The sequence below is a fragment of the Zonotrichia leucophrys genome, chromosome 1A (genome assembly GCF_028769735.1).
Source record: "Zonotrichia leucophrys gambelii isolate GWCS_2022_RI chromosome 1A, RI_Zleu_2.0, whole genome shotgun sequence".
Classification (NCBI taxonomy): Eukaryota; Metazoa; Chordata; class Aves; order Passeriformes; family Passerellidae; genus Zonotrichia; species Zonotrichia leucophrys.
In genome coordinates this window covers 70,507,813-70,523,549 of record NC_088170.1, presented here as the reverse complement: position 1 = coordinate 70,523,549, position 15,737 = coordinate 70,507,813, and the positions used below count along the sequence as shown (strand labels likewise).

The window sequence follows — 15,737 nt, the reverse complement described above, 5'->3', positions numbered from 1 at the left end:
CTCTGTTTGCAAGTTTCCTGTTTGATGGGGAAGATTCAGATTTAGTTTACACCCTGTGGATGTGCCTCAGACTGAAGCCCTGGAGAGGCAGCTCTATTTCCATGGAAAGGTTTGGGTGGGAGGGACCTCAAAGCCCCTCCAGTGCCACCCCATCCATGGCAGGGCCACCTCCCACTGTCCCAGGCTGCTCCAGCCCCAGTGGCCAGCCTTGGCCATTGCAGGGATCAGGGGCAGCCCCAGCTGCTCTGGGAATCCCTTCCCAAAATCCCAGCCCAGGCTCCCTCTCCAGGGAATTCCCTCCATTCCCAGCTCTCCCAGCCTGGCATTGGATCCATCCCCACCCCAACTCCTCTCCAGGAAGGGATTTTGGGCTCTGGGGGCTTCACTGGCAATCTCAGCACTCCAGGAAGGGTCTCCCTTCCCTTCTCCATCCCCAACTTCCATAAAACCCTCGGGATGGATTCTGAGTGTCCCAAATGCCAGAATGGTTTGGGTGGGAAGGGCCCTTCAAGCCCATCCCATTCCAAGCCCACCATCCCAGGCTGCTCCAGCCTGGCCTTGGGCACTGCAGGGATCAGGGGCAGCCCCAGCTGCTCTGGCAATTCCAGCCCATCCCCTCCCCACCCTCCCAGCCAAGAATTTCATCTTTAAACCTCATCTAAATCCAACCTCCTCCACCTTAAAGCCATTCTCCTTTGTCCCATTTTCCCCTCTCTTTTATTCTCCAAGGGTCAACAACAAAAATACCTCAGGCAGAGACAAACCCATGAATTTTCAAGCTCCAAATGCCCACAATCCATCCCCATTTAGGTTTGGAAGGTGCTGAATACCTTTGGAGCACTCACAAACTCAGTGTTGGGAACCTGAATTTGAGGTGCCATCCACACCCCCCTACTGCATCTCATCCCCTGTCACTTCATTCCTTTCACAGGAGTATTTTTGCCACCAAATCCTGCATTTGCTGCCCCCCACCCCCTTATATTTTGCACTGTGGCAAAAAATTCAGCTGCAGCCTTTAAGATGATCCATTTACAGGCATCAACTTCACAATTACACTTTGAACAGCAATCAGATTTGAGATTCAGCAAGAATCTCTCTTTACACTGAGGACTCATTTTCCCCCACACTGTTTGTATTATATTTTTTCTCTGTTTTCTAGTGCAGATGAGCAATTCCTTTTGCCAGCTTGCTGTCAGCTTCCTACCTGCCCAATAAAACAGCGAGAAAATTAGATTATGTCAATTTTTAAGAGAAAACTGTTAACATTAATGAATAATAAATGTTTCATTTCTGTAAATTTGCTTTTCCTGATGCCTCCAGCCAGGCTGGGTGGATAACTGCCTGCCTATTTTACCTGCCCTAGGGCCAGCCCTGTTAAGTGTGATTACTGCTAAGCTATGGATGGCAAACTGAGGCTTAATTATCCATTTCCTGACTCGAAAATTTGTTTCACAGGAAGAACATTGCAGTAACAGTATGTGGGCATTATGCTGCTGCAGATTCTTTTTTATGAAGCAAAACTGAAGGAAGAGATAATGCAAATACAAGTTTTAGGAAATTAATGCTCAGTTAGGACCAGATAATTCTTACAGGAAAGGAGGGTTGAAGACTCTGCTGGTTTTGACCACAACTGTGGGTGTTCAGCATCTTTGTGTCTCTATAAAAGCCTTTTTTCTTTTTTCTTCTTTCTTCTGCTCCCCAACATCAGAGCAGACTTATGTAAATATTTGTGGTTAAAGGCAGAAAAGAGTATTACAGGATGCACAGGTGCAGCTTGGAAATCCAGGAATAATCCTCTTTTCCTTCTGGATCAGCTTTCTTTGAGCGTGCAATTCACTTTTCTTCACTCAGACTCGCTCATTCAAATGAAAATACTCATTAAAGACAGTGGGAAACACCACCAAAAAAAAAAAAGGCAAGTTGATAAAATATAAATAGTTCTCATCTGATCAGGAAAAAGAACATTTTAGTGAAGTGCAATTGAAGTGAGTGCTGAATCAGTGGGGGGGAATCAAACAAAGCTCCAGTTTTCACAGGAATCCACAGTAAACTTCCCACCACCTGTTCCAAGGGCTCTGTGCTCTATCACACACCTTGTTGAGGCTCCCAGTTCCTCACTTTAAAACACCTTTGAAGCTCCAAACACACAGTTTGTGGTACCAACTGCTCAAAGCTTGTCCTGCTCAAAGCTCCAGCTGCATTTCATGTGTGGCCAAGGCAGGATTCACTGATGTACTGACCTGTTCCTCCAGCAAAAACACCAAAAATCTGTTTAACAACAGCAGCCCTGGGCAAAACCCAGAATTTCTGGGATACACAAGATCCGTTCCTCCCAAAGAAATTGGGGGAGGTTTTTACTGATTTATGGTTTCAGTGAGAGTTAAAGGAGAATTCTTTTACTGCTCACTCAGAAATCTGCAGGTACAAATGACACAAAAGTATTGTAAAACTCTGCTGAATATGTTTCACAATTTATCACATTAAGGTTGGAAAAGACTCAAATTCATCAAGTCAAACTGTTCCTCCAGCACTGCCAAGGCCACCACTGACCCACATCTCCAAGTGCCACATCCACAGGATGCAGAGGGAATGGAGGGATTTAATGTCCTCCTGTTCAGCCCTTCACAGGAGGAATTTTTCCTGTTATCAAAGTCTAAACCTCCCCTGGCCCAGCCTGAGGCCGTTCCCTCTGCTCCTGTCCCTGTTCCCTGGACTGTCCCCTCCTGGCAGGGACTTGTGCAGAGCCACCAGGGCCCCTGAGCCTCCTTTGCTCCAGGCTCAGCCCCTGCCCAGCTCCCTCAGCCCCTCCTGGTTCTCCAGGCCCTTCCCAGCTCCCTCAGCCCCTCCTGGTTCTCCAGGCCCTTCCCAGCTCCCTCAGCCCCTCCTGGTTCTCCAGGCCCTTCCCAGCTCCCTCAGCCCCTCCTGGTTCTCCAGACCCTGCCCAGCTCCCTCAGCCTCTCCAGACCCTTCCCAGCTCCATTCCTGGACCCTCTCCAGCCCCTCCAGGCCCTTCCTGCCCTGAGGATCCCAGAGCTGACCCCAAGGTTCCAGGGGGTCCCTCAGCAGTGCCAGCTCAGGGGACAGTCCCTTCCCTAACCCTGCTGGCCGCTCCATTCCTGCTGAAATCCAGGTGCCAGCGGCCTCCTGCCCACCTGGGCACACCTGGGCATGTCCAGCCACTGTCACCAGCACCCCCAGGGACATTTCTCCAGGCTAGCCCTCCCAGCTCCCAGCTCCGGTTCTCCAGGCCCTTCCAGCTCCCTCAGCCCCTCCTGGTTCTCCAGATCCTTCCCAGCTCCATTCTAGATGTGCTCCAGCCCCTCAATGTCCTTCTTATCACATAGGGCTCAAAACTGCCCTCAGGATTTGAGATGGGACCTCAGTAGTGCCCAGCACAGGGGGATTCATGTTATATGTATAACATAATTATCATATAAACATCCAGATAATAAAATACACAGTACAGCATTAAAACTATCAAAATCACCCCTCAGGAAAGAAAATTAAGGGGATTATTTTGTCTTGTTATTCTCCATGTTACACCACACCAAAGGACCTGAAATACAAACCAGAGTACAACAAGGTACAGAAAAGTACAGCCTTAGCCAAAAGACAGTTGTGAACAACAAAGGATTTGTAGAGTTAAACAAAGGAAGCAGTTGCTAGAAGCAACAAATAATAATTTCAGCAGAGCATTGTGGATGTCTAGAAAGCTCAGTCTCCTCTCTGCGGGAAACAGCAGCAATGTGCCAAGGAAATTTCAGTATTAAAAAGTAGGAGGAAAAAAAAAATAAGGCACAGTAAAAAGAAACCTAACAGAATGAAGTTATTCCCATTGCTGATGGCCGTGGCCAAACAGCAATTCCAGCATTTGCGTTCTCATTTGGGTTCGAGCCCTTGTGATCGCTGTGGCATTTGTGGTGCTCCGACAGCCGAGGCCGAGCACAGCCACAGGAGAGAGCGGCACCGAGCCCGAGGGCAGCGGCTCCGCCAGGCGGGAACGCCGAGAGCCGGAGAACAGCGCCGGGAAGGGAGGAGAGGGCAGCGTGTGAGGGGAACAAGGTACCCGAGAAGGGAGGAGAGGTCAGCGTGTGAGGGGAACAAGGTACCTGAGAATGGAGGAGAGGTGTGAGTGGGGGGAACAAAATAACCGAGAAGGGAGGAGGTCAGCTTGTGAGGGGAGAACAAGGTACCCGAGAAGGGAGGAGAAGTCACTGTGTGAGGGGGGAACAAAACTCTGAGAAGGAAGGAGAAGGTCAATGTGTGAAGGGGGAACAAGGTACCTGAGATGAGAAGAGAGATCAGCATGTGAGGGGGGAAAACAAAATAACTGAGAAGGGAAGAGAGTCCAGCGTGTGAGGAACAAAATACCCGAGAAGAGAGGTCAGTGTGGGAGGGGGGAACAAAATACCCGAGAAGGTGTGAGGGGAGGAACAAGGTACCGGAGAAGGTAGGAGAAGGTCAGTGTGTGAGGGGGGAAACAAGGTACCCGAGAAGAGAGGTCAGCATGTGAGGGGGGGAAACAAAATAACTGAGAAGAGAGGTTGGGAAGGGAGGAACAAAACACCCCAGAAGGTGAGGGGAGGAACAAGGCACCCGAGAATGGAGGACAAGGTCAGTGTGTGAGGGGGGAACAAGGTACCCAAGAAGGGAGGAGAGGGGAACAAGGTACCCGAGAAAGGAGGAGAGGTCAGCGTGTCAGGGAGAGGAAAAAAACACCTGAGAAGGAAGGAGAGTGTGTGAGGAATAAAATACCTGAGAAGAGAGGTCAGCATGTGAGGGGGGAACAGGGTACCCGAGAAAGGAGGAGAAGTCCGTGTGTGAGGGGGGAACAAAAAACCTGAGAAGGTAGGAGAAGGTCAGTGTGTGAGGGGAACAAGGTACCCGAGAAGGGAGGAGAAGGTCAGTGTGTGAGGGGGGAACAAAAAACCTGAGAAGGTAGGAGAAGGTCAGTGTGTGAGGGGAACAAGGTACCCAAGATGAGAGGAGAGGTTCAGCTTGTGAGGGGAAACAAGGTACCTGAGAAGGCAGGAAAGGTCAGTGTGTGAGGAACAAAATACATGAGAAGGGAGGTCAATGTGTGAGGGGGAACAAGGTACAAGAGGAGAGGCATCATCTCCCACATTCACTGCCCAGCACACGCTGCCGTGAGCCAGAGCTCCTCAGGCACTGTTATGCTGAAAATGATCCCAGGAATTGCTGCAGTGAGGGAGTTTGAAGTGCAAGTTGTTGGGAGGATCGAGTGTTGACTTCCCAGAGGTGTGGAAGATGCGTTTAAGTGCTCTGCAAGCAATAACCCGTGACAAATGCACTCATTTGTTACTGCCTTCCCCCTCAAAGCTGCAAACACAACATCACACAGTGGCTTTGACACTGAGCATTTCAAGGACTGGGCCTTGCCGTGAAAATGTCAAGCAACACCTGAGATCAAAGATACATTTTGAACACGTTTGCCTTATCAGTATTTAAGTCCCTGTGTTAATCAGAATAAAATCCACTCCTTTCTGAAATTCAGGGATTTATTCATATTTCCCCCCCTGCTTCCAACCTTATTTTTATGGGTATAAAAAGAGCCTGTCCAGAGCAGTTCAGCAGAAATTCTTCCTCCTGACTGCCCTTACACCCCACAAGACATCACAAGCAGCTCCATTTCAAGAGATCACATTGAAAATGTTTTATAAAGCTCCCTGGGACAAGAACAACTCTACTTCAACCCACTGTGTCTCCACTGAGCTACAAATTTCCACAGGTTCATTAAACTAAATGGACTTATTTCAATTTTATAATTGAAAACTGTTGTCTTAAAGACAAGTCCCAAATGGGGTGATCTACAGCTTCCAGCACTATTTAACCTCAAAGTGTATAATCTGATAACTCATGTTTTGAAACCTCTCCAGAGGCTCATGGAAACCACTGTAAAAGTTGGGTCCTTATAAAACAAAGCCAGACAGAAGGAAAAAAAAATAAGACTCCAAAAGGTATTTAACAATTTAACTTGGCAGCAACATATTGAATGTTTTCTCATTATTTTCATAGGTTAATGGATTGTTCCTGTGAAATTCTGGATTTGTGGAAATGAATTAAAGCATTCAGGAAAGATACTTCTTCACAGAGACCATGAGGTGCTGGAAAGCAGGTAATCAAAAATTGTAGTGTCCAAGTCAATGGGCAAGGGAAATGTATTCTCAAAACTGATTGAACAATTATAAATAATAAATTGAAAAAGAGCTGAAATCCTGAGGGCAGCACCTTCCACCCTCACCAAGGGGAACAAAGGTGCAGCCTGCAGGGAACTCCCTCTGCCTTGAGCAAAGAAATAACTGACTGCAAGAACAGCAGCACCAAGTCTGTTCACAATCCTGTTAAGCACCCAGAGCAAACAGAGCATTTTAAAACATTTTCCTCCTCTACTTACATGCCATTAATCTTTCATGCTGTTTACACAGTTGGTTAGAGCATTTTCAACAGAAGCTGGTGATCTTTTTATCATTGAGGACTTGCAGATGGGTACAGGAGAGATGCAGCAAAAAGGCTGAGCAGCCTCCAGCCATCTAAATAAACACCAGCAGGGAATTCTTTATTTTGCTAAATTAACCAACCTTTAATCAAATTTCCTCACCCCAATACAAACGATGCCAGGGGAGGGAATGATCAGCTGGTTTCTGAAACAAAGAGGGGACTGCAGTGGCTCCAACAGAATTCCCCTCCTTCAGATGGCTCCAACAGCAGCAGAGGAGGAATTTCAGTCCCACACACAGGAAAACGCCAGGGACACCAAGCAGCTGCACAATCCCCAGGTAGGAACAGGGATGGAGGCAGCAAACAGGCCCAGGAGATGCCTCTTACACCTCCAGGTACAGAGGGACAGAGCTGCCACTCCACTGTGTGAGACCCTGCCCAGGACAGGAAACCACAGGGACCAACTCTTCTTTTGGCAATTATTTAGATCCAAAATTTAAATCAAGCATTCCATGTATTACCACATTCCAGGAGAAAGTCAAAGCCCTGAGGATCAGCATTTCCAGATGTGCAAGAGCAGAGGCTGCACAGTGCTGCTCACACCTGGATCATTAAAACATAAAGAATATTTTGGGAGCCACTCCCCACATTGCACCATGAACCCATCCTTGGTTCCACACCTGCAGCAGGAGCCTTGGGGAATTTCATCACTCACCTGAAGATTTTAAACCTGCACAACAACCAAGAGCTGCTGAAGGCAACACCTCTGAAAAGAGTCAAAGCACAATCATTTCCTAACCAAACCCAGTATTTGCACTCCTTGTTTTGCCAGGGTGGGTTCAACTCCAGCTCTGCACTGGCTAAAGCTAAAATAAGAGCTGAAAAATAAAGCACTTGGAGCTTTTAACTTGGCACAGTCACACCTCTTGTCCTTTTCTATGTGGTTGTGTATTCACATTTACTCATTTTTAAATGCAACCAAGGGTCTGCATCAATCCACAGCCCAAAATACCTAAACATTTTCTACAAGTGCCTGGAGATCATTTCAAGGAAATTTATAGTTTACAACCACACTCTGCCATATACAATTTATTTTCAGGGAATTTCTGAAGTACTTTTCTCATAGAAGAACTGCTACCTTTATAACACTGCAAAACACCATTTGCAATAAAAGTGGTTTTAAGAGACCATTACAGATCAGAATAACTCGAGTTTATTCCTTGTAGCAGCAATTTCTCAAATGCAACAGCTCCACATTGCTGTTCCTCGCTCTCCATCACAAACTGCCATCTCAGCTCTGCTGGTTTAGACACAGAAAAGACCAAATGCCAGGTCATTAGCAAAAATCCATTCAGCAAGTTCACTTATAATAAAAATAATGGCAACAAGCACTAGAGAAAAAGAATCCCACTTGTGAAAAATAAAGTATGGTCAAGGTTTTTTGCTTCTGCAGAGATCTGTTGGGTGCTTCTGCTTCTGTGAAAGCTCAGCACAAAAATTTCACTGAGGTCTTATGGAGTCACTGCTAAAGTTTGTTTTCCCCCAATTAAAGAAGCTATTAAAGGCCAGTTTTAAAAAATAGCAACCTTTAATTGGGAAGAAAAACGCCCAACGATAAATAAAAAGCAGACACATTCACCAATTAAAAATCTGACAAGATCTTTCTGTCTTAAAAAAAAAAAAAAACATTTGCTAAATGCCAGGTTGCTTGTTTCAGAATACAAAAGCTGCTTCAAGCAGCTACCAACAAAACAAAAGGTTAAGAAAAATCAATATCCAAACACGTGTTTGTCCTCTGAGTGATAAAAGAAAATATTGCCTGAGTTGTCCTCCAGCAGGAGAGCCAAATTTGCTCTGTTGTCTGCATGGTTTCTAAAAAGCCATTGCCAAAGCCCCTGGGATCAGCAGGAATCTCTGTGACAGCATCTTGACCTTACAAAGTATCTTTTATTTAAGGAAATCGAGGCTTTTTCTCATGCAGGAAGCAATGAGCAGGTTTGGGTGTGCTGAGGAATGAGCACAAGTGCAGCAGCACAGGGAGAGAAGCTGCAAAGCCCTGATATCCAACACCCACTCTGGAATCACAATCCCTGATATCCAACACCCACTCTGGAATCACAATCCCCGATATCCAACACCCACTCTGGAATCACAATCCCTGATATCCAACACCCACTCTGGAATCACAACCCCCGATATCCAACACCCACTCTGGAATCACAACCCCTGATATCCAACACCCACTCTGGAATCACAACCCCTGATATCCAACACCCACTCTGGAATCACAATCCCCGATATCCAACACCCGCTCTGGAATCACAATCCCCGATATCCAACACCCACTCTGGAATCACAATCCCCGATATCCAACACCCACTCTGGAATCACAATCCCCGATATCCAACACCCACTCTGGAATCACAATCCCCGATATCCAACACCCGCTCTGGAATCACAATCCCTGATATCCAACACCCACTCTGGAATCACAATCCCCGATATCCAACACCCACTGTGGAATCACAATCCCCGATATCCAACACCCACTGTGGAATCACAACCTCCGATATCCAACACCACTTGGAATCACAACCCTGATATCCAACACCCCTTGGAATCACAATCCCGATATCCAACACCCACTGTGGAAGTCACAATCCCGATATCCAACACCCGCTGGGAATCACAATCCCTGATATCCAACACCCCTTGGAATCACAATCCCGATATCCAACACCCACTCTGGAATCACAATCCCTGATATCCAACACCCCCTCTGGAATCACAATCCCTGATATCCAAGATCCACTGTGGAATCACAATCCCTGATATCCAACACCCGCTCCGGAATCACAATCCCTGACATCCAACACCCACTCTGGAATCACAACCCCTGATATCCAACATCCACTCTGGAATCCACAATCCCCGACATCCAACACCCACTCTGGAATTCACAGTCCCTGATATCCAACACCCACTGTGGAATCACAATCCCCGATATCCAACACCCACTGTGGAATCCAATCCGATATCCACCCACTGAATCAATCCTGAATCCAACACACTCTGGAATCACAGTCCCTGATATCCAACACCCACTCTGGAATCACATCCCTGATATCCAACACCCACTCTGGAATCACAACCCCGATATCCAACACCTCTGGAATCACAATCCCTGATATCCAACACTTGCTCGGAATCACAATCTCCGATATCCAACACCCACTCTGGAATCACAATCCCCGATATCCAACACCCACTCTGGAATCACAATCCTGATATCCAACACCCACTCTGGAAGTCACAATCCCAGGAATTGTTTTCTTGTAGCAAATAATGCTCATTTCTTCTCAGCACTCTGAGGACAAGAACAAATTGAAGCTACTTCCCATAGCTGTAAAGACACAGGGAAAAGAAGGAAAGCTCCCTGGAGCTGCAGCAAAACTGGGAATTTAAGGGCAGACTTTGCAAACACTCATTAAGCTTCCCAGACACCAAAGATTTATTGTTGGGGACAATCCCTTTATTTCTCCTTTGGGAACTGGCCAAGAACTCAGTGTGGAACTGCACCTTCCTAAATCTGGGAATTCCCTGGGAACTCCTCCTTTGGGATGGACCAGTCCTGTCCTGGCTCTTTTGGGATGGATCAGTCCTGTCCTGGGACAGCTGCACACCCTGACAGTTCCAAATTAATCCATCCTTGAGGCTGTCTCTGTTCTTGACTGGAAAACCAAGGTGAATCCCATGAGTTCAGGGATCCTCCTACAGGAAACAACTCACAAAGTTCAAATGTGTTCCCTGACACCACAGGAAAAAGTGACATTTCAGAGGGACAGAAAGGAACCACAAGTGGGACTCTCTCTTTCCTGTTGGGTTTGCCTTCACCTCAGAGCCTTCTGTACACAGAGAGCACCACAGAGAGCAGGGAGAACTTAAAAGTCCCAAACCAGAGGCCAGAAAATTCCATTTCTGACTGGATTTTAGTGCTGCTATGCAAGTTAAACTTGGTCATGGATCTCACCCCAAACACTCCCCCTGGAATTAAGACACTTTCTCCTGGCAAGTCCAATCACAGAACTACAGGAATCCCTAAATCTGGGATCACAGAAAAGGGAATTATTCAGTCTCTTGTGAGTGAGAGCTGCTGAGCTTAAGTAAATATCAGAAATTATCCTTCATTAATAAAATAATTTCTATTTACAAAAAGTCTTTCAGCTTCACCCTTCAAAGCATTTCATAGACAACACAAAGAGATTTTCAGACCTAAACAATGTTTATTTTTTGAAAAACATCCCTGTCTTTGCTATAACCAAGTAAAACATCAATACTTAAAGAAGCTCCTCTGGTTTTGTTTGTTTACAGCAGAAAAACGCAGTCAAACTTTTGCTGTTTTTCATCCTCTGTTCCCTTTATGGACCTTTCCCACAGCAACAAGGGAGAAATAAACAGCCTGCATAAACAGGGACATGCAAGTGTAAAACCACAAGGATTGGCACAAGCCTCTATTATGCATAAATGTTTTGGAAATAAAGCCATCAACAGAAGGAAACTCAGCCACATTTCAAACCAACAGCTTGCTGGTAAGATTTGTAATATTTTCCTGAAGCTGAGTAAAATCACATTTAAGCCACACAGGTTTAGATTTGTCTGCAGGTGCTGTTTTATGACCATAGAAACCACTAAAAAATTCACCTGTTGCTTGGCAAGTGCATCCTCACCTGAGCTCCTACACAAAAACAACGTCTGGAGCAAAGTGATTTAAATTCCTTTTCACACCATTTGCTTTGTGCACTTGGCTAAGCCTAAGAAACATCAATATTATCACCACAACACTTTTTCCTTCCTCTGCAATCAGTTCTACCCTCAGGTTTTCATGGTCTGGCTCAGCTCTGCAGAGAATCTCTATATCCAAACCAAGTTCTAATTAAATCCTGCAAGTTTAGTTATCAGGCTGTTCTGTTGAATAACTTTAATTTCATGAAGTCAATAACTCAGTGTTGTGTCTAAAAACTGGGCCTAAACTAGCCAAGGTATCAGTGCCTGGAAACCAAAGATTGTAAGACAAACATTTCTTTTTATTTGGAGAACAGAGCACTGTGAGCTCACTCTTCTGCTTTTAAATCAATTTAATAAGCCTGGATTTATTAAAATACAGGTACAAAAGGAAGACCTTAAAATACTCTTGGAAATTACAGGAAACAGGGAAAAAAGATGATTATAACAGGAAATGCTGCACAACCAGTGCATGTTTATTATTCTTCCACAGACAGTGGCACCAGCTGCCTTTTTTTTAATAGAATCAAAGTCTACCTCAAGTTCTGCAAGATTTCAAAGGCCAGAGCGATGAAAAATAATTTAATTTTGTCCTAAACATTATAATTTAAAGAGGATCATAACTTTTCCTGGATACAGAACTAGTGCCACAATAACTTCTCCAAAGTAACAAAATGAACACAGTTTCTCTCCAAGACATTGGAGTAGCAGCCAAAGTTGGGATCTCATTACAATTGCCAGCATCCTGCTGGTGTGACTGCAGCTGCCCACAGCCACTGTGGGAGAGCATTCAAAACATGTGAGAACACCCAAAAACACGTGAGAACACCCAAACCCTTCAGCATGGGCAATCTGCTGCCAATGCTCTGGTTTAAGCAGCACAGAAAAGATTTACAAGCAGTTACAGAAAGTACAGAGGGGAACAGTGAATTCACTTCCAGGTCTATCACAGAAGCATCCTCAGGAATGTGGGCAGACAAAAATCAGTGGTTAAACAGGACTGGACACAACTCTTTCTTTTCAATGCCCACAAGACAGACATGGAGGCAGCAGCACTTTGCCCACTCTGGCAGTCCCAAAGAGGAGTCCCCTCACTGGACTTGCTGGTCCTCCAGATTTCCAGCCAGATGAATTTTACTCAGTTTGAAGGTGGGGGTCACTTATGGACCCCACAGCAAGAACATGACAGTGCCTTGGTCTTCATGAATGGCACTGAGCTGGTACCACCTGCAGGGTTTACTCACAGCATCAGTAAATTTGGAAAAGATCTCCAAGACCATTGAGTCCAACCTGTGACAGAACCTCACCAGAGCACTGAATGTCATGTCCAGTATTTCTTCAAGACCTCCAGGGAAGGGGGTCCACCACTGCTGCTGGAGTAATGGAGTCCCTACAGCATTTGAAGACCCTTACTGTGCAGAAATTCTTCCTAAAATCCACCCTGAGCTGCCTGAGGCCGTTCCCTCTGCTCCTGTCCCTGTTCCCTGGAGCACAGCCCGACCCCCCCAGCTGTCCCCTCCTGGCAGGGACTTGTGCAGAGCCACCAGGGCCCCTGAGCCTCCTTTGCTCCAGGCTCAGCCCCTGCCCAGCTCCCTCAGCCTCTCCTGGTTCTCCAGGCCCTTCCCAGCTCCCTCAGCCCCTCCTGGTTCTCCAGACCCTTCCCAGCTCCCTCAGCCTCTCCCGGTTCTCCAGACCCTTCCCAGCTCCCTCAGCCCCTCCTGGTTCTCCAGACCCTTCCCAGCTCCCTCAGCCCCTCCTGGTTCTCCAGGCCCTTCCCAGCTCCATTCCCCGGACCTGCTCCAGCCTCTGAAGGTCCTCTAAGTTGAGGTGCCCAGAACAGGACACAACACCCAAAGTGCGACCTCATCAATGCCCAGAGCAGGTGAAAATAACTTCCCCGGTCTTGTGGCCACACAAATCTGACACAGACCAGGTGCCATGGTCCTTCTTGCCCACCTGGGCTCGCGTTCAGCCGCTGTCAAGCAGCACCCCCAGGTCCTACACAAACTCCCAGCCCCTCCGTCCCAGGCTGGAGCAGAACTGGAGTTTGTTGTGGCCAAAACACAGCCCCGGGCACTTGGCCTGGCTGAACCTCACCCCGCTGGGTCCCATCCCCTCCATCAGCCCGTCCAGGTCCCTCTGACCCCACGATGAAGCAAAGCAGGAGGAAGAGCCCTGGGCAGGGCGGCAGGACAGAGGGACAGCCCTCAGGACAAGGCTTCCTCCAGCACTGCAGCCTCCCCAGCGCTCCAGGGCCAGCACGGACCCAAGCCTGGGCTCACCCTGGGCTCACCAGGGACCCAAGCCTGGGCTCACCCCATGCCCAGGACAGACCCCACATCCCGGAAGTCCGAGCCGAGCAGGCCTCCCCAGCACAGCAGAGCCCGCACCCGGCCCCAGGGCACCCTCAGAGGCCCGGAGGATGCGGAGCGGGACCGCCCCTACCTGATAACCGAGATGAGCAGCCCCGAGGGGTCCTTGCTCCTGCCCACAGTGCTGCGGTACCTCCCAACCGCGTCGCCCGCCGCCATCTTGCACTCCCCCAAACGCGGCGCAGACACACGTGCTAGCACGCCGCAGCCAATCATAAGCGAGGAGGGTGGGATAACACCCAATAGAGAGCGAGGAGGGCGGTGCACGCGGCACCAAGGCGGGGTGCGGCGCCGCGGAGCCTTCTGGGAGTTGTAGTTTTTATGGCGGCGGCGATACAGATTCCCACGCAAACCTTCGGCAGGTGGTTAAAAATGAGTAAAAGGTTAAAAAATTATCGACCTGACAAGATACACCTCTACACAAAAGCCGTCATTCACTCTGAGACCGGTAGGAAATGAGATGGGGGTATATGGCGCCAAAGCATCCCCTCAGAGCACTCATGGATCAGGGTTGGTTGAGCAGTAAGAGGTTTAATTGTTTATAGAGTTAAAAGTTGATAAAGTGCCTTAAGTATTTAAATTAACGTGTTCTATGAATTAGAAATGCTAAATACTCATGGTGTATCACAGCCTGAATGAGTCTGATCACAAATACACCCACAAGAATTGCTGCCACTTCCCTTAATTTAATGACCTTAAGCTATATTAAGAATAATTTCGCCAAGTTTTCCATGGGAAGGCAGTGAGGTGACCAAAGATAAGCCAGCCCAGGTGGTCCCTGAAGTGAGCTCTGGAAGCAAACTGGAGCATTTGGCACAGGAATTGTGGGGTTTGGAGCAGATGGAGGTGACGGATTGGAATCTGTTCACAACCTCAAAAATGCTGTGACACCCAACCCTCGCTGTGTGGGTCTCTTCCAACGCTGGATATTCCATGATCCTACAATGCTGGCATTCCACAATACTGAACAGCAACCTCCTTGCCCTCAGTCCTTGCTTTACCATCCCTCCATCCCTTGCCACAGGATCACCTTTGGAAAAAGGAAAGGTGGGTGTCACCCTGTCCAGGGCTGGAAATCCAAAGCTTGTTTTTCACCAAACATCAAACAAACCTCTCCCAAGAGCTGCCTCACTTTCCCCATTTCTAGGACACTTTTCAGTCACATCCTTTGAGAGCTTGTGTTAAAAAGCACCATGCAAACCCCAGGATTGTTGTTGCAGAGGCAAAATTCCTTAGGAAAGGCAGGAACAACCATCACTTGGAGCTGCTGGGTGTTTTCTAACCCAGGTTCACTCCATCATGTCTAACACGCTGCTCTTCCAGAAGTGCTTTTACTGCCCAAAGCTGCACCTTAACGATTTAATTGCATGGAAATTGCTGAAATCTGTAGGTGAGTCAAGAGTACTCATTTATACGAGCTGTATTTGAAACACGAGGTAATTAGAAGCATGATAATTCCTTACTTACAAGGGGAAGAATTCCACAGTAGCTGTTGAGGAAGAGCCTCTATTTATTACAATCAACAGCTGGATCTGTGATCATTAGCAGAAGGGCAGAGTAAGAGCACAGACACTTTAATTCTGAAATAAAAGATACTTTATTCCTGATGAAGCAATGTGTTTCCAGAACAGAATTACTCCAAAGTAAAGTGATTTTATCTCCAGGCAGGGTGTGCATTTCAGTGTGTTCCCGTGTAGCTGTTCTGCCACATTTCCCCTGTGCAGACAAGCTCCAAGCTCCACAATTTCCTATGCAGCTATGCCAAAATAAAATTCTCATTTTCCTTGTTTTTCTGAGCAGGTTTGCCAATGCCTTTGCCCAAGGACGGTGATTTGAATGGTAAGAGATTTGTGCACTGGCTGGAGGGAGTTTTTCCTCAAACTGCCGACTTGCCAATATTGTTTTTGTTAATTGGCAATTCCCATTGACTGCTGTGGAGCAGCAGGGCCCGGAGCCTGCAGAGGGGGTGAAATCGATGGGTGCCACCTTTTCATTCCTGACAGCTGCAATAATCACCTCATTTAGGAGGAACTTCATCAGGACAAGCAGCAGCAAATCTGCCCCAGAACTGTGACCTGGCTGCCTTTCAATCCTGGGCTCTAATTGCTGAACCACTGCCTGGTT

General features: G+C 47.3%; 1 protein-coding gene across 1 annotated transcript in view; it reads right to left on the bottom strand.

The window, feature by feature from the left end:
• The window catches only part of EXOC4 (exocyst complex component 4), a 436,574-nt gene extending 422,771 nt beyond the window's left edge, over positions 1-13,803 (bottom strand). Inside the window, exon 1 of the mRNA XM_064703095.1 lies at positions 13,687-13,803. Within this exon, the coding sequence (XP_064559165.1) occupies positions 13,687-13,772 (86 nt within the window). The 5' untranslated portion in view covers positions 13,773-13,803. The remainder of the gene's footprint in view (positions 1-13,686) is intronic.
• Positions 13,804-15,737: the final 1,934 nt, after the last annotated feature.